The sequence below is a fragment of the Macrobrachium rosenbergii genome, chromosome 56, assembly GCF_040412425.1.
Source record: "Macrobrachium rosenbergii isolate ZJJX-2024 chromosome 56, ASM4041242v1, whole genome shotgun sequence".
Classification (NCBI taxonomy): domain Eukaryota; kingdom Metazoa; phylum Arthropoda; class Malacostraca; order Decapoda; family Palaemonidae; genus Macrobrachium; species Macrobrachium rosenbergii.
The window spans coordinates 44,632,499-44,652,635 of NC_089796.1; the positions used below are offsets into that span (position 1 = coordinate 44,632,499).

The window sequence follows — 20,137 nt, forward strand, 5'->3', positions numbered from 1 at the left end:
ATACTTCTTCAACTGAGGATGTACTGAGATGTGGAAGTACGAGCCCTACATGTTCATAGAAATCATCCATTTGCCCTTGTGACTGGCTGCTAGGACTGAATTGAATGAGTCCATCAAAAAGGGAGTAAATGAACAAATTTGAGACTGGAAATGTCCAATACTGACTTTCAGCCCCCTGCCTGAAGTCTTGGGAACAAGAAAGATGATAGTAAAACCTTGGTGACTAGATTAAGATTGGCTCATTGGCTTCATTGCATGACAACTGTCTGATCTACCCCTCCCCAACTTGGAACTTTTCCAAGTGAAGAAAGTGGGAAGAGAATGATATCGGGAATGTCAACAAGGGTGGAAAAAAACAAAAGGTATCAAGTATGCTTTCCAAGGTTCTTCTTGAAACTTTACCCGACACTTCAAAAACTGCACATGGCTTTCAGAGGATCCTTACAGCCTACCTGAACTGAGTGCTAAGAGTTTTCTATTCTCCTGATTCAAGATACCTTAGCCAATGGTCTTAAACCCTTCGGGGTTAAGGAGACAATGATGGGACATATCAAAAACAGCTACTAAAGGTTGAGCTAGATTACTTTATAAGATAAGTATGTACGCAACTGTTCCTGTTACTTTAAAACCGAGTTGTAAAAAAGAATAAGACATTCCTCCCTTATCTTTGGAAACAGGTCTATCAAGGTAAGGTCAATATTATGATGCCTCATCAATAAACTGTGGCCCTTCAGGACTAACATTTATAAAACTATTACTAATATTGTCACTTCTTATATGTATCTACATATATGCATATAAATACATATATACATACACATGCATATACATATATATAAATACAATCACATACATTTTTCTTACAGTAATCAAGCTGTCTTGCTAAGAGCAAACTACTGACTTCAAGAGTACTTCCACCTCACAAATAGGTCAAAATACCTTATCAATTAGAGAAGTCTTCGCTTCCATGGCACAGTAACTCAAGACTTGCATGTTGACCAGAGGAAGGTGAAAAACTGTATTGTATCAATGGCCTACCACAGCTCTAAGCAGCTTCATAAAACTGGAAACTGATGCAGAGGTATTCTGAGAACCAATTTTAAGTGATAACTTCTGAGATCGCCTCAGTTGGTTGGTTCCTAAGCACCCCTTCCACAAACACAGCTGTGGGCACACTACACTGTGTTAGGTGCAAAGGTATTTGAATTTAAACTCTCTTCCCAGCTTTTCTTTTGCGACTGCTGATCTATTTTTCCAAACGGTACTGACTTTTCTTGAAAATGCACCTAACCAGTATCAGTTTTAACTTCTTACTTGTTTTAACAGGAGCCGAGGTAGGAGCATATGAACGAGTGCTGATCAACGGAGTCATCTTCAGCAAAAAGGGGGTGAAAGCAGAACAATGCGAACTACGAATTGCTTAAAAACTAAGGAAAAATCAACAAAATCAAGGTTGAAAACTGTCATGTCAGGAAGAACTGATAGAAAATAGCAAATCCATGGACACAGACGCTGAGGTGATAACGTCAAAGAAGGAGATGTAGCTGGGAAGGTCAGCAATGATGTCACAGGATGCCAGTGGTAAGTCCCAGTCGCCTGGGAGAGATGGCTGGATGGAAGTTAAAGGGCTCTCGCATGACATCGCACATGAACAAAGTCAACAGCTGGAGACATCTGCTCAATACTTTAAGAGGCAATTGCTGAGGAGCAAGAGCCCGTTCTAGCACAAGGCTAGCTTAATCTAGATAAATAAGTGGCAGAAGAGGAAGAGCCACTAGTACAAATAGGAACACTTGTCGAAGGTGACGAGGACAAGGTGATAGAGGGAGGAAACAGAGTAAGAGGGGAGGGTTCATGTAAGAAACGAAAGACAATATAGAGCAAGTAAATGATTAACAACAGGCATATTGACAAGCAGCTCAGAAACTACTGAAGTAAATGTAATACTATGTCTATAATGCCTACATAACTCCACCAATTCACACACACTATATCACTCCAAAATAAAATAATACCTGAGCTGATAAATGTGAGAGCTAAATTCTGCCAAATAAATCCTTAGCAGAACACACCGAATAAGATCACTCATTTCTTCACAGGGAGACAAAGCACGTTTGTGTCCCTACAAGAAGGCTAACACACACATGGCCATCATGCACAGCTGAAACATTTGGTTTAAACAAAACTAAATCCTACACAGTCTACTGCTTCTATATCTGCTTGCTGTAGATGACAATGCAAGAACAGGAAACAAGCAGAATATTGCACAGGAAAAAATCAGCCAGAAATAGTAAGAAATATTACCGCCAATTCACACCATATGCACATGGACATGGCATGAAGAATTCTGACAAGAACATAAACATTCCAAAGCCACCAGGTGGGAAACAGTTGATTACAGACAGTCACTGTAGGTCAGCCTAGCATTTTTTTTTAATACTGATTGCACCTAATGGCACAAAGTTATGTGCCAACTTTGACAGTAGGTAAGATTCATTCCAAATAACTTGGTACAATTAGACAAATTTAATTTACATCCAACAATCTCACCACTTGTAAGGGTACTTTAAAATATTTTAGATAAAATAGTTTTAAACTGAACCTATCTACTAGAAGAGGCTGTTTCAACACTTCAAGAATCTAAAAAAAATATTCTGAGGGGCTCTGCATTCACAGCTTACCGTATATAGTAGCTCTGGATATCTGCACAAATTAGTAGTGTATACTTTACATATATGAATAAATAAATAGGCAGTAAGCATACCTAATATGTACAATTTGTCAAACGGGACTTGATAGTTACTGTTCTTTTGTGTACCGTACCTTTCATTTGAGCTGAAGCTGCTTTGACTTCATTATTACACAATGTTTCACATCTATACATACAATTGACATTAGTAATGCTACAATCATGAGTGAAAATTAATATTTTTGTTTTATATGCAGAACTGGCTGTGTTATTTGTATTTCCATTTCCATTAAAGTCTACAAAGACAGGAATCCTTAACAATCCACATTTATATACCATACCAGTTTCCAATTTAAGTTACATCAAATTCACTTTGAAGAAAACTGAAATGAAAGTGCTGTCTATATAATCAACTAATGTTAGTAGAGAGAGAGAGAGAGAGAGAGAGAGAGAGAGAGAGAGAGAGAGAGAGAGAGAGAGAGAGAGAGAGAGAGAGAGAGAGAGAGAGAGAGAGATTGATTTAATATGAAATCAGACACAATTTAATACCATAGGTTAATACCATTCAATCTCGTTTTAGATGTACACTTACGACTGCATGGCGCTGTTTTTGGCCTTATGCCTCAATCAACAGACTAGATATCTATTGTATTACGACTGCTTGATTTGCACTATTACACCTAACATACACTTGTCTTTTAAAGTTACCTTCACGAATAATAACTACAGGTTGGACATCTTTAATTCCACATACATACTGCAGGGTTCTCAAAGGTAAAGCCAAACTTAAAACTGAACATAATGCAACTAACAACTCATATGGCGAGAACCAAAGAAACAGAAAAACGCTCAAAAAAGCTTGTACTGCCATTAGGCTTAAAAAATCAATAAATATCTGGCAGTTCTTTGTTTAATGCTAATGCCTTAACTCATGGATGGGCCTCAATTTTCAGCTTCTTTTAGAGTGAGAGAGAAAAAAAAGCACTGCTAATATCAACAGTGATATTTAAGTAACAATCATCAATATCAGAGATGCATATAGTGGATTTTTGGCCTGCTAAATAAACAGCTCTCAGAAATACCAAATCCTTCATTACATCAGAACTTTTCCACAATAATAATTTCATTAAAGTTTCATAAATAGGGTATATTTAAATCTGAGTCACCCTCCAAATCAGTCTCAATGATTACCATAATTATGATATGGTGAAGTGACATCTTAGGCAACTTTCAAAGCAAGTAGTTTAGTGCTAGTTTTGAGTGAAGAATGAGATTTCTCACCTTCATTCTGGGCAACCTGCTTTTTTTTCCTTCACTTCCATATAAAATTACTATTCTATGAAATTTGTCAGTCTTGCACTTTATTACTGAGTCAAACTATATCATTTTAATACTGACAAGGATACCAAGTACAGTACTCATTCCATGATGCTGTAACTCAGCTAGGTTTCTTCGTCTCTCTACATTTTAAATAAACATAGTTATCTCATAATTACTACCAAGTGAATTGACCCATGTTATTACTGCTTGCATACTTAGTCATTCATATACTGTCAAGTGTTTCCTAAGTATTTCATATTACACACATATTCAAACACACTGACGACAGGCATGTTACCATGGTATAATAATATGACCTTCAGACTTGTTGGAACTGGCAATAACAAATGAAAGGGTGATATAAGAACATCCTTGACTCTTCCAAGAGATAAAAAAAAAAAAATATATAAATAAATCTTCATAACTCCTCAGCCTACAACAACAGTAACCAAAGATAAAAAATTGTATTATCAAACTGAAAATCATTAAGAACATGATTTCTATCAAGTACCTTCCAAAAATATTGCCACAGTGAAGCCCCCGTATTCATGGGGGATGTGTACCACAACCGTCCCCCCCCCCACCGGAATAGTTAAAATCCATGAATAGTTAAAACTCCCCCTTAAAAATGCATAAAACTGCCTATCTTGAAAGTTTAAATACCAAATGTATACCTTAAACTAGCATCCTACATCAAATATAACAACTATTATCCTATTACTAGATTGGTCTTTGAAGCGATATTATTATAATTTCAAGTTCATCTTGAACATTTTACCCTTACATATATATACATATGTACTTCTAGCCCTTCCAGCCAATAAAAGAGAGAGAGAGAGAGAGAGAGAGAGAGAGAGAGAGAGAGAGAGAGAGAGAGAGAGAGAGAGAGAGAGAGAGAGAGAGCATATCTTTCTATTAAGCACTCTCCTTTCATCTATCTATCTATCTATCCCATCTCACAATCTGAGTATTCTTTGAATAGAGAGAGAGAGAGAGAGAGAGAGAGAGAGAGAGAGAGAGAGAGAGAGAGAGAAGAACAGAATCTAGATAAGTGAATGAGAGAGAGAGAGAGAGAGAGAGAGAGAGAGAGAGAGAGAGAGAGAGAGAGAGAGAGAGAGAGAGCATATCTTTCTATTAAGCACTCTCCCTTTCATCTATCTATCTATCTATCTCCATCTCACAATCTGAGTATTCTTTGACATGCGCTAGAGAGAGAGAGAGAGAGAGATATTTTTCAGTATCCTTCGTAGCAGTATTTTGAACAAGTGTGCAACGTATTTGGCTGTGAGTGGGTAACACTTCCTCCCCTTCATGCTCAATATGTCAGAACAATTGACAGATTACAACCCCCCATCGCTCCAAGCTTTCAGAAAGACTGGGAATCAATATGTTTTCTTTTTAAATTTTACATAATTTACTATAGAAATGCATACATATTGTAAATATAGCATGGAATATATGAAAAAACTAATAACTAAGTAACATCACTCTTGTCTATAAAACTATAATATACAAAACAACTGAGAGAGAGAGAGAGAGAGAGATATGAAATATGAAGAACAGAATCTAGATAAGTGAATGAGAGAGAGAGAGAGAGAGAGAGAGAGAGAGAGAGAGAGAGAGACAGACAGACAGACTTTTTGGCCAGGCGCTAACCCTTTTTTTTTATGATGACAGTTACGCCTTCATCCCTCCCCTAAGTTAGATACAGAAACAGATCAGGGATTGAACTAAAATCTTACTGATTCACTATATTTTCTTTAATGAACTGATATTTTGCTGTGTTTACATTAATATTAATACTTGAAAATTAGTAAATCATTTATTTATCATACAAAACAAATAAACATGGATATTATATATGAAAAAATTCTCTCATCTCTGAGAGAGAGAGAGAGAGAGAGAGAGAGAGAGAGAGAGAGAGAGAGAGAGAGAGAGAGAGAGAGAGAGAGAGAGAGAGAGAGAGAGAGAGAGAAATTATTATTTTTATTATTTAATGTTACTATTTAATCTTATTAAACTTCATATTAATATTTGAAAATTAGTATTGTAAATTATTATTTTATCATAAAATGTGTATGTACGTACAGTAAATTATTTAGTCATGAAAATAATATGAAAATACAGAATATTGCTCTATGAAAAAATCCATGCATGGCTGAGTTTTCCCATAAAATAATTTATATATAGGTTCCACAGAAAATTCTGTGAATCGCTAAGTCTGTGAATTGTGAGAACGCAAATCCGGGGGGTTTACTGTAAATGTACTTTCATCATTAGCTACAAATACTGCTGCTTCAGAAAAAATCCCTCAAATTACAGTACTATGATTATGAGTCCTTGCATCAGCATTTGTTCACATTATTTTCTTATTAAAAAAGTAACCAGAACACTGACATTAAAAATGCCAACACTCTACTGCTATCCTAATTTTTTTCCTTATAAAAGAAAAATATCAAAGTTGTGATGTCTTAAAAACTGATTTGGTGAAATGAAAATGAACAATAAAATTTCATACAGGAACTTGTGTCCACGACTTGGCTTACACTGGTGGTTAACAAAAGGGGGTAACATTACAAGCAGCATTAACGTTGTAGTGCATTCTCCACAGATGGAGTTAGATAATAAGGGGGTATCATTAAGCAATCATCTGTTGAAAGGCTGTGGCAAATCTAATAGGATATTACTAAAAAAAAAAATATGTAACTACAAAAAAGTTAAAACACTTACTGGATTAAATTCGTAACAATTTTTGAAGATAAGACGGATATCTCGAACAAATTCCTCCAAAGAGTCGTAATGTTCGTTGCTCTCAGGAACTAATTTTTTCTTTACGATTTCTAGTGCCATAGGGTTCTTGATCACTTCATAATACTCAACAAGCTGGAAAAGAATCAAAATTATATGATAAATAAAGCAAACAGCAGCAACAGGCTACAAAGAAAAAACTAGATCCAAAAGTTATATAATCAATCTAGGTCACAGTTTGCCAAAAATGAAAGGCAATTCTAATTATGTAAAAATTACATGAGCCGCTTTCCAGAGACTTAATGCAACTTCTAAAATACAAAAGGTTTAAGATTTCATTCTTTCATAACATCAAAATATCAGCCAAGCTAGTGTATTATTAAGTAATTTAATAACAAGAGTCAAAACATGTGACTCAAGAGGCTGAGCAAAACTATTTATCTTTAATAATAAAATGTAAATTTTATTTAATAAATTGGAGTCCTTAGAAACTGGTTAGTTGAATCCTACCATCCAAGGAAATACCTTCTTCAGTTTTCTCATCTAGACTTAAATTCAACGGCTTGTGATACAACATGCATCCCGAAAGTGAGGTGAAACTGAACAGGTAAGGGGTCACTGTAACTATTAATAATACAAATATATCTGGTGCAAGAAGGATGGAGGATAGTTATTTGTTATGTTTCTAGTCAACCAACCTTTTATTGAAGAATCACTTGCATATAATTTTACTGCATTTCCAACAATTACAAGGTCACCAAAGGGATTCAGTGCCTTCAACTTGCAAAGACTTGGGAATGATTTAGGAGCAACAATGTGGATTCTTCTTTATTAAGGATATTCACATTTTGTAACTTATAGATGATCTATCAGTTTCCCAAGGTGTATTTAGTTTTCTTATTAAATTTAGGACAACCTTGCATTCATCTCCTAATCAGGTTATTTGGCTTTTCAGTTCAGGTGTGCTCAAACACTAGTCCCTAAGCAGTAGTAGCAGCATAAAGGCTTATCAGTCATAAAAGGATAATGAAGAGGAGAAAAGTAAATCATTAGCAATAATGAGTCTCCCAACTTCACTTATGCAGTAAACCCCCCTGTATTTGTGGGGGGGTGTGGTCTAAAATCCGCTAATACTTAAAAACCCTCTACAAAAAGTGCATTTAGTCATGAAAATGACATGAAAATACAGTCATTAGTGAATATTTCTCAGTGAAAAATACCGCGAATGGACGAATCTTCCGCGAGTAATGGGTAGATACGCTTCACAGAGAAATCCGTGAATACGTGAGTCCGCGAATTGTGAGAACACGAATATGGGGGGTTTACTGTATTTTAATCTTTTCAAAGTTTTCTCCAACCAGCTATTGGAAGCAGTCAACAAAGCTTGTGCAAAAAGCCAATGGAGAGAGAGAGAGAGAGAGAGAGAGAGAGAGAGAGAGAGAGAGAGAGAGAGAGAGAGAGAGAGAGAGAAATGATCATCAATGAAAATCTTTGCATTGATTAATGGGAAGGAACAGCTGGGAAAGCTGTGCTGGTAAAAACCACAACCAAATTGGTGGAAACATTCTCTCACACTGTAGAGAGCAGGGTCAAGTAGCAATAATGGCACCATTCTCAAACATAATTGGTTTATCTGACAAATACTAGATATACCGGTTAAGCTAACTGGTGTTAATGCCAAACAAAAATTTGTACAGGCAGTCCCTGGTTACCAGCGGGGTTCCATTCCTGATGGCGTGACAATAACTGAAAATTGACGTTAACCGAAAATTGGCGATAATTGCACCGATCCCCAGTTATCAGTGCTAATATCCAGTCATTGCTGTTGCTAGACAAGCGCTGTAAAACCGGATCACTGATAACAGAGGCCGTCGATAACCGGGGACTGCCTGTATATTACCTGACGGATGACTAGACAAAACAAACAAATCCATTACTGTTCACTTGTTTTAACAGATTACTAAAAGTTAAGCAAATATACTAAAAGTTAAACAAATACTATTAATCAATAAAAATAACAAACATTTAAGAAAATATCTGTGTAAGGCAGTAAAAAAAATCACTAAGAGCATACACACAGATTTTGTACATATTGAAGAACTGAAGATGGGAAGCTGGTGTTTCATGAAGACAATTATATGAAGAGAGTAAAGCACAATGCAAGACAAGAAAACAACCAAAAAGGAATACAGTATGTAATGGAGCAAATGAAAGTCCAATTACATAATCTAACACTCGAGTATGACTTAAGGTTTTGCTCACCAAATGTCAAAATAGATCAACTCTTTTCATTAACCTTTATCCCTTAAACGCCGACTGGACATATCGCAATGCGTCGACTAAAATTGTCTGCTGGGTGCCGAGTGGACGTACCGTCGCCGACTACAAAAATTTCAATCTTCAGTCAACTTTGACTCGACCGAAATGGTCGAAAAACGCAATTGTAAGCCAAAACTCTTACATTCTAGTAATATTCAATCATTTACCTTCATTTTGCAACAAATTGGAAGTCTCTAGCACAATATTTCGATTTATGGTGAATTTTAAAAAAAAAACTTTTTCCTTACGTCTGCGCGGTAACTCGGCCGAAAATTTCAGAAATTCTTTCGTCACTTTGTCGTAATGTTTGCACCGTTTTATGTTGGTCGTTATATAAAGTTTTATATATGGAAATGTGCGCAATTTCATGTAGAATACAACAGAAAATAACTCATGGTTGTAGCTTTTACCAGTTTTGAAATATGTTCATATAAATCACGATAACTGCCAAAATTTCAACCTTCGGTCATCTTTAACTCGACCAAAATGGTTGAAAAACGCAATTGTAAGCTAAAACTCTTACATTCTAGTAATATTCAATCATGTACCTTCATTTTGCAACAAACTGGAAGTCTCTAGCACAATATTTCGATTTATGGTGAATTTTTGAAAAAAAAAAAAACTTTTTCCTTACGTCCGCGGGGTAACTCGGCTGAACATCTCGGAAATTCTTTCGTCACTTTGTCGTAATGTTTGCACTGTTTTATACTAGTCGTTACATAAAGTTTTATATATGGAAATGTGCGCAATTTCATGTAGAATACAACAGAAAATAACTCATGGTTGTATCTTTTATCAGTTTTGAAATATATCCATATAAATCATGATAAGTGCCAAAATTTCAACCTTCGGTCAACTTTAACTCGACCGAAATGATTGAAAAACGCAACTTTAAGCTAAAACTCTTACATTCTAGTAATATTCAATCATGTACCTTCATTTTGCAACAAATTGGAAGTCTCTAGCACAATATTTCGATTTATGGTGAATTTTTTAGAAAAACTTTTTCCTTATGTCCGCAAGCAACTCGGCCAACATCTCAGAAATTCTTTTGTCACCTTGTCGTAATGTTTGCACCGCTTTATTTTAGTCGTTACATAAACTTTTATATATGGAAATGTGCACAATTTCATGTAGAATACAACAAAATATAACTCTTGATTGTAGCTTTGATCAGTTTTGAAACATTTTCATATAAATCACGACAAATAGAAAAAATTCTACTTTCGGTCAATTTTAACTGGACCGAAATGGTTGAAAACTAAAATTGTAAGCTAAAACACTTACAGTCTAGTAATATTCAATCAATTACCTTCATTTTGCAACAAACTGGAAGTCTCTAGCACAATATTTCAATTTATGGTGAATTTTTGAAAAAAACTTTTTTTTTTACATCTGTGCATTACAAATTCATGCATCATTTTGTGATAATATTTTCTTTGTTGCTTTGATCGTTTTACAATTTGTTATATACCAAAATCATCACAATTTAGTGTATAATACAAAGAAAAAAAAACTTGTTAGCTTTAACCGTTTTGCTCACAGCGCGATTTGTATACAATTATATGAATTTTTTTTTGCGCTGTCATATATTTCAATATTTATATATGATAATGATATTTTTTTCATTTCTGATGGTTGCATACTAAACTTCAGGCAATGAAAAAAAAGGAGCCAAAAATGAACTCTTAACCCATTAAATCCCAACTTTTGTATTTTTTGAATTTCTGGAATTTTTTGCTAAATAATATATATTTAAGGGTCAAGAAAACATATGACGTAGAAAGAAAAATCTATTTCTAAGGGTAAGCTTACAGTAAGCTGTCCTTAAATGAGGACGCTGGGACAAAGGGGTATAAAATCATGTTTTTCAAGCTGTCCTCAAATGAGGACACTGGGACAATAGGTTTTATGTTTATATTTGTTAAGTAAAGTATTATCTTTTCAGATAAAGATAAACAGTTCCATATTGTCATTCTTACTTAAATGTTATGAATTCCCACCTAAGTTCTAGCTGAAAAAAAATTTTATTTCATAAACTAAATGTACTTTCTTTTATTGTTATACCTGACAATCTTATTTTCTTTTATGATAAGAGCTGAAACATTCATTACAAAGAGTCACATTGCTGATTGTTGCGCTTTTCAATAAAATGATCTTTACCATCATAACGAACATCAGCAAAATTTGTGCGTGAGTGTAAGGTACCACAGGGTCTTCCTACTGAGCCTTCCATGCAAGCCAACTTCAGATAAGCTACAGAAATTGCCCTTTTGAAATCTAGTAGACTCAGATGTGTGAAACCATGTCCTTGGTGCAGCAATTTATAAATGATCCATGAGTTCACAACTGCCATATCTCTCATTCTAATGAATAAAGGCCAGTACCCTTTCTTTCCTCGAATAGAAACAGAATATTTCCCTACTAACCAATCTTGGTGATCTACACCACCCATACATTTATTATAGTCGAAAATTGCATTTGGTTGAGGAATGCTTCCTTTTGACTTTGATGTCTTAATCCAACGTTGGACCTTTGCAAGGGGTTCTACAGTGTCGTAATTAGTACCAACAGTTACACATTTGTTATCTAGCCAATTTACCATCAGTACTTCTTCATTGGTGTCAAACCTGTAGTCATATGAGCCTCTTGTTTCTTTTTTCATATCATTTGTTGATTTCAATGTACAGTTCTTCAAACGATTTTCTCTTGAGTGTTCCCGACGCTTGAAAACCAATATTTCGTAGGTAAACTAATAATTCATAACCAGTAAAATAATTATAAAAAAAACAGCATGAGATTCTGGATCTGCTACAGCTTCAAGCATCTTCAAGACAACTTTTGAACCCACTGCTATTTCATCATTCTTATCTAGTTGAGGATTCTTACCACAGTAAAGATCAAAATTATAACAGTAGCCTGAGGTCCCACAAAGCGCCCAAAGTTTATATCCAAACTTAGTAGGTTTCACCTGGATAAACTGCTTCAGGGAGTTATGCCCATAATATTTTACCATCATTTCGTCAACACTAACTAATGCATTCCTCAAATACTCCATATTGAACAAATGATTTCTGAAGCTTCAAAAATCAGGCTTCTTACTTTGAATCCTTTATCCCCTTTGTTATTTTCTGCATCTGCATTATCACAGAAATGCACAACACTCTTCCAACCTTGAAATTTATTCCGAGACATTGCTTTTTTTTACAATAGACACACCCAGGTCTTCATCTTTTGACCAATAATGCCTCTCCGATGGCAATTTGTGGAAATTTGACAAAAGAAGAATTCCTATCAGAGATTTCAATTCATCTACACTGAACACAAAATCCAGTTTGTTTCTGCTGGCCGTGGCATAACGAACAGTTTCCTTCACAATGTGATCATAAATATCTGGGGACATTATTGTTTCATATAATTCCAGAGGTGTTAGGTGATCCAAGTCTTCTTTCATTTTCTTCAAATTGTCCTGGAATGTTTGTCCTCTCTGTTTCACTTCATCAAAACTTTTTAGCAATATTGTTATTTTTTTTTTTTTTTAAGTTTTTCAGTAATCATAAAATAATGCTTACCATAGATGGATATTCTCTCACTGCATGTGGTCACAACAGAGATTCGAAAGAAACAGACAAAAACGAGGTAGGCCGGTAAGTTCACGTCCAGCATACTTCGACAGGTTTGATCAGGATTTATAATGCTTCATCCCAGCGTCCTCATTTGAGGACACAATTTTCAAAGTTGATAATGAACAACTTCCTTTGATTTATAATTGACAATTTATACTTAAAATGCTTGGGTAATAGATTAATTTACTATACTTTGGGAAATTCATTATATATTACTTAAAATAACTTGGAAAAAATTACTTGAAATTACGATAGGATAAGAGCACATTTTTGTACAACTTTGGTTGTTCATAAAAGTCTTGTAAAGTTCTTAATACTAATAAAAAAATGTCATGGGGTGCAATATGAAATAAATAATGCATGCATTTATTCAAATGTGATAAATTGATAAGAGAAAAAAGGTAAAAAAAATCTTGAAATGTGTGTCCTCAAATGAGGACGCTGGGATATAATGGGTTAATCTTAAAAACTAAGCGTGCTGTGATTTTCTGAAAAACTTTTTTTCCGCTTCGGCGCTAACTCCCGAACGCCGCTGGCATACGACAGACACATTTGTAAATAGAGGCTCGGTGTTAGGGGTTAAGGAACGGGCTAAATATATATCAAGCACACCCCCGACCGGGGTAACTTTAAGGTTGGCCAGTTTATGAAAAAAACACATCAATGGAAAGAGGAAGATATCCATATGCTGCACATGGTGTAAGAAAAAAAAATATATATAAATTTTTCCCTACCTTCCACGGGAAGTTGAAAGTGACTATTTACAATCCTTGTGTGGGGCCTCTTTTACAAGACACTCGTAAAAATATGTTAATTTTACCCAGTTATGCATGTTTGTTCTAATAATTTATATTATTTTATTTTGTAAAATTATAATTACAGCTTACACAAAATCATAACAGATAAGAACTAAGATCAGTAACATATTCTGAGTATATTTGTTGTAAAATATTTATGAGATTTACTGAGATGGGGAGATACATTAACTTTCTGTGAGGTGTACATGTTTTTATATAATTTCTTTGCACTTTTCTTTGCAAAATTACAATTATAGCTAACATACTATCATAAAAGATAAGAACTAAACCCAACAGCGATCCCTGGGTATACTTATGAGCAAATAAATAACAAGACTTCCTGGAGCTGCAAAAAGGCAGTACATGCCCCTCTGAAACCTCAAGGCATACTGATCGATGTCTCTCCCATGACAAGGTATTATAGTTGCCATAAGTCATTTATGGACCATTGAAGTGCTATGAACATCTTTCCCACTGACTTCAATCAAAAAGCATGGTGCATAATATTAATACTCATATGAGGATTCCCATCCATCACCCAAAACCTGTTATGGATACTCATATGAGGATTCCCATCCATTAAGGGTTAATAATGAAACCATTAACAGAAGCATAACTAAATAATGCTGAGCAGCTGAGAATGGTACATATAACAGGTGAACAACTAAAGAGCAGAAACAAATAAGCAAGTCCTGCGATGGTGCGAGACAAATGTTTCCTTTGCCAGACAGCACTCTATCATTTAGCCTTTCTCTCATCAGCCTGAATGATCTGCCTCTGCATTGCCAGCAGAATTCAGCTAAACATGAAAGACATATTTTTGATTTTACACAAATAACAGTTGGTTTGTTAGGGGAGCCATTTGGCTCATTATACTTCAAAACCCAGCCAGTGGGGGGACAAGCCAGTCGAACTTGCTGCTGGTCTCAAGCCCAGATAAATGGGGAGAGTTGCTGCCTGGTCTAGCCAACCGAGTATGAAAACAGTGGCAAAAACTAAATAATGAAACTCGAGTCGATGATGGAATGCACTAGGGCTAGGGCGTACCCTGTAAGCGATGAGCTGCAGTGTCCCCTGACAGCAGTGAAAAATATGCAAAGGGTATCGCAGAAGTTACAACTGCAGCTAAAGAAGTTAGTGAGAAGAAAGGATTGGAAAAAGAAAGGAAAGCTGAGAATTGGAAATTGGAATGTTGGTAGCCTCACAGGAAAGGGAAGGGAGTTGGTAGATGTCATGCAGAGAAGAAAAATTATGATTCTGTGTATACAAGAGACTAAATGGAAAGGGAAAAGTGCAAGAAAGCTTGAAGAAGGATATACAGTTTACTACATAGGGGAAGACACAAGGAGAAATGGGGTAGGAATTATTCTCCATCCAGATTTGCAGGAGAATGTCACAGAGGTCCAGCGTATCAGTGACAGGCTCATGGGATTAAAGTTTGTGAAAGATAAGAGAGTGTGGCAAATCATCTCAGCATATGCCCCTAAACAAGGGTGTAATGAAGAGGAGAAGGAGGAATTCAGAGGAAAATTAGAAGAATACATCGAAAGAGTTCCAAGAAGTGAACTATTAGTGTTATCTGGGGACATGAATGCCCATGTAGGTGAGAGTTCTGATGGCTTTGAAGGAATATATGAAGGAAGAGGTTTTGGAAGAAGAAACCAGGAAGGTGAAAGATTGTTAGAATTAGCAGAAGCTATGAATCTGGTAGTCTTGAATACTCAGTTTGAGAAAAGGAGAAGTCACCTGGTGACATACAAAACTGGACAAAATGAGACAAATTGATTATGTTTTGGTTAGGAAGGAAGACAAGAAAATCATTATGGATTGCAAGGTTATTCCAAATGAATCTGTTGTAGCCCAGCATAAACTGGTAGTGGCAGATTTTAGGCTGAAAGCAATAAGGAAAAGAAAAGCCCCAGCCAGGATTAGGAGGATTAAAACTTGGAAGCTGAAGGGGGAGAAGGCAAGAGAGTTCAGAAGTAAAGTGGAAAGAGCCAGAGAAGAGAGATATGTGGATGATATGAAAGAGATTGTGGTGCCAGCAACAGTAGAGGTGTGTGGGAGGGCAAGTGGTAAGCAGCAACAGAAAAAAGAAACATGGTGGTGGAATCAAGAGGTTCAAACAGCTGTGAGGGAAGAGAGTATAGCCAGAAGAGGGTGGGAAGAAGATAACAACTACCAAACAAGAGAGGAGTAAAGACGGATAAAGACGGAAACAAAGACTGTGGTAGCAATTGCAAAGGGAGAAGCCAGGAGAGAATGGTATGAGAAGATGGGAACACTGGAGGGAGAAAAGATAACCTACAGAATTGCAGAAGCAAAAAGAAAAGACAGGCAGGATGTAGGAGAGGTAGGAATTATTAAAGATGAAAATGGAAATATCTTGATTAAGGAAGAGGAAGTCAGGAGAAGATGGAAAGACTATTTTTCACAACTATTAAACAATGACAATGAGTGTGAAGAACTGGAAAATGTCCCTCTAGTAGAAGGACCAATAGCAAACATCAGAGTGAGTGAAGTTGAGAATGCTATAAAGAAAGGAAAAGTAAATAAAGCTGCAGGAAAGTCAGAGGTAACGATAGAAATGATTAAAGCACTGGGGAATCTAGGCAAAGAGTGGGTGCACACACTATTGGAAAAGATCTGGGATGTAGAGGAAATGCCAAGGGACTGGAGCAATAGTTAGATGATTAAAATGTATAAACAAAAAGGAGACGTCTTAAACTGTGGAAACTACAGAGGAATAAAGCTTTTGGAGCAAGTATTCAAGATACTAGAAAGAATAGTAAAAGGAAGGTTGAGAGAGCTGATAGATATACATGAGCAGCAGTTTGGGTTTATGAAAGGAAAGAGCACAGTGGATGCTGTTTTTATACGACAAGTCCAAGTCCAAGTCCAAGAGAAGTATCTAGAAGGAAACAGGAAAGTTTACTTGTGTTTTGTGGATCTTGAAAAGGCGTATGACAGGGTACCAAGAAGAGTAGTCTATTGGTGTTTGAGAAAGAGAGGAGTACCAGAGAAGTTGGTAAGGTTAGTGAAGATGATGTATGAGGGTGCAAGAACTACTGTACAAACAAAATATGGGGAGACTGAGATATTCCCTGTGGAGATGGGCCTCCATCAGGGATCAGCTCTGAGTCCATTCTTATTCCTCGTCGTTATAGACACACTGACATCAGAATTAGGGAACAACAATGAATGGCGGGATCTGTTGTTTGCTGATGATTTAGTCATTATAGCAGACACAGAAGAAGAACTGCAAGAAAGGTTTTTAGCATGGAAAGGAGCCCTAGAAAGGAAAGGATTTAAAGTGAACATTGCAAAGACAGAGCTAATGACTAGTAGTAGAGAAGGACATGAAGAAGTAAACATTCAAGTGGAAGATGGTACAGTGCTAAAGCAGAACAATGAATTTAACTATCTGGGATCAATAATAGCAGAAGAGGGAAGTACTGAGAAGGCAGTGAGACAGAGAGTGAAAGAAGCATGGTGAAAATGGAGAGAAGGAACTTGAGTTGTTTTAGACATGAGAATGCCATTAAAGCTCAAAATGACAATTTATAAGACAGATATCAGGCCTGTACTATTATATGGGGCAGAAACCTGGGCACTTAAGAGGAAAGAGGAGGGACTGTTAGAAAGAACTGAGATGAGGATGGTGAGATGGATTGCTGGAATATCACTACTAGAAAGGAGGGAGAGTCAAGATATGAGAAGAATGTGTGGTATATGTAATGTAAAGGAGAAGGCTAGGGAAGCTTGTTTGAGATACTATGGCCATGTAATAAGAAGAGAGGAGGTGGAACCAATCAAGAGAGCTAAGAACATGCCAGTGATGGGGAGGAGGAATGTGGGGCGTCAACAGATCAGATGGATGGATGTGGTGAGGAGGGATATGGGTGAGGTGGGACTGGGGGAGAAGATGCAAGGAATAGAAATAGATGGAGAAAGTTGACTCGAGCGGCTGACCCTGCTATACAGTGGGACTAATATGGCTGAAAGAAGAAGAAGACTTCAAAACCATTTTAAATGTCACTGCCTTGTTTGACTGCCGAATCATAATGGCACTATTAACTTCTCCATACCTGCAATGGAATCTAGAAAATAAACCACTGAATTATTTGAATTACCAAGGAAGAATCAACATGTTGAGAATGCATTACCTTTCTCTAAGCTATGAATAACCAACAAAGTAGTGTTTCATGTGTGTTAGGAGGTATGTAGATTCATAAAATCCAATACAGTACTTATACAACACACAATACTACAGTAAACCCCCCGTATTCGCGGTCTCACGATTCACGGACTCACCTATTCGCGGATTTCTCTATGTAACATATATACACATTATTTGCTACAAATTTGCCCATTCACGGTATTTTTCACTGAAAAATATTCACCAATTACTGTATTTTCATCTCATTTTCTTGACTAAATGCACTTTTTGTGATAAAACTATTAAAATACTCAGGTAGTGCTCGAGTTACGATAGTTTACCTTACGACAATTTGATTTTGCAATGGGGTACGCAATTACTGTAATACCGATACGACAATATTTAAAAAAATATTTTTAAATTTCATGTGGGCGCAGGCAGCAGCGTACAATCAGGCATCAAGAGAGACAAAATTACAATAGACCACCTTCTCTTCCTCCAACTCTTTATCCCATCTTCTAATTAAAAAAGTAACAGAACAATAAAAGTATTGTTAGTAACGATATACTCTTGAGTTATAAGGGACACTAATTTGAGCGGTAAATAAAGATAATTTTGTGCTTACACTTACACAATGAAACTGCATCCCTTCACCCTCCATAAAATGTAGAGAAAATATGCACTGTCCAGTCTTCATGAAATGGGTATGACATACAATATAATTTGCACCTACATCAAAAAGGACTAAGCAATAGCATCAACTATTTCATGAAATCCTTCTAAGCAAGACATGCATGAGAAAAGTACAGAAAGAGTAAACAAAAGGAGGAGGAGACCATACAAGAATGCTTCTGATACTTTGGTGACACACTGGATTGTCAAGCAAGCAAATATTGGGACATCATTAAAAAAGGAGAAGCAATACCCTGGATGAAAATGACATACATTGCTAGCCCACTGATAAATAAAGGCATTCCTTCCCTTTATGTTCTTATGAAAAATTTTCCATGCAATAAGTCCTCTTCTGCCCATCTTGAGCACTTTCCACTTGATTTCCTACCTAGTCTAGGTTTTCACTTTAATCCTCTCTCCTAAACTTTTTGGGCCTCTCTACTGGTCTTTGTCATGTTACTTCCTACTAGTAACAGTACGAGCTAAAATCTATAATGGCTGACCTGCTATTTACAATAGATTTATAGGTGCTTACATAGAAAATAGAGAAAATTCTGAAGGGACGTAATAAGAAAATACCAGGATTCATCGCTGGAACTGGTTAGAGATCATTTTACAAAAAAAAAAAAAAAAGTGCTTCCAGACATTTGGTCTAGAGGCTGAGAAAATATATACTTAGATCCATAGACTACAATGGTTTGGGCATGAGATGAGAATGGGAGATGAGCAGTCAGTCAGACTTGTAATAAGTAGGGAAATAGCAAGATGAAGACCAACAAGAAGCCATAAAGAATCATGGAGACAGGACATGGATGAAGAACTAGATCAGGTACAAATTCAGGCTGAAAGTAAACTAATTACATTAAAGATCTGGGACCTTACTCAGCATCTTATTATACTATCAATAACAATTATGACAGAAATATCACTCACCTCCCTGTCAACGAGTTCCCTGAAAGGTTGTGATGCTTCATAGTTACAATATAACTCCAACAAAATTCGCTGGGCTATTTTTATATCACGGGATGCCAACCCCATTTTTCTTTTCCCTTTTTCACTGGGTTCTAAAAACTGCAAACTCTCCATATCTGTACAAAGCATACACTGCCATTTTTCATTTTCAGTGGGGAACTGCGTGAGTGTAGGAATGTGGCAGTGGACATGGAATACCTGGTAAAAAACATATTTTGATGCAAAGAACGTAGAAAATAACAACAACTGAAGAATACAAGAATATAAGCCAGGAAAAAAAATCAGAGGTACCTCAAAGTAACATCTCTTCTAAAATACAGTAATATAATCTTTATACAGCATAGCAAATCCAAATGACAATAGGTGCAAATTCCCAGGTACAGAGTATCATAAAATGCTGTGCAAAAACTTTTTCCCTTTTTTAAATATGTTATAAATTCAAAGTACAACTTTAAATAGTCCATAATAAGCCTCTCTGCAAATAATTTGTGTTCCATTTTCAAATATGTCATAAATTTAAAGGACCACTTTAAATAGTTCAAAAAACTTCCGAGCAAAAAAATTAGTTTTCCTTTTTCATATGTTATAAATCTAAAGTACCACTTTAAATGCCTATAATAAACCTGTGGAAAATAAATTGTGTTCTTTTTCAATTTTATGTTATAATTTCAAAGTACCACTTTAAATAGCCCCCAATACACTCACAGAGAATATTTTTCAGGTCCTAGTTTGAAACTGAAATGTACATATATATCTACAAATAAAAGACAATTATAAAATTTTTTATTAGTAATTTTTGTACTGTACTGTATTCTTATCAAAATGAGGGGAAACA

The 20,137-nt window shown here is 35.9% G+C and overlaps 1 protein-coding gene across 8 annotated transcripts in view; it reads right to left on the bottom strand.

Moving 5' to 3' along the window:
• Positions 1-20,137, bottom strand: part of LOC136836301 (E3 ubiquitin-protein ligase TRIM33-like) — a 313,581-nt gene that overhangs the window by 5,564 nt on the left and 287,880 nt on the right. For all 8 annotated transcript variants that reach the window (XM_067100414.1, XM_067100413.1, XM_067100412.1 and 5 more), the window contains 2 exons: positions 19,264-19,500; positions 6,740-6,892 (listed from right to left, as the gene is read on the bottom strand). In XM_067100414.1, coding sequence (XP_066956515.1) covers positions 6,740-6,892; positions 19,264-19,500 — 390 coding nt within the window. The remainder of the gene's footprint in view (positions 1-6,739; positions 6,893-19,263; positions 19,501-20,137) is intronic.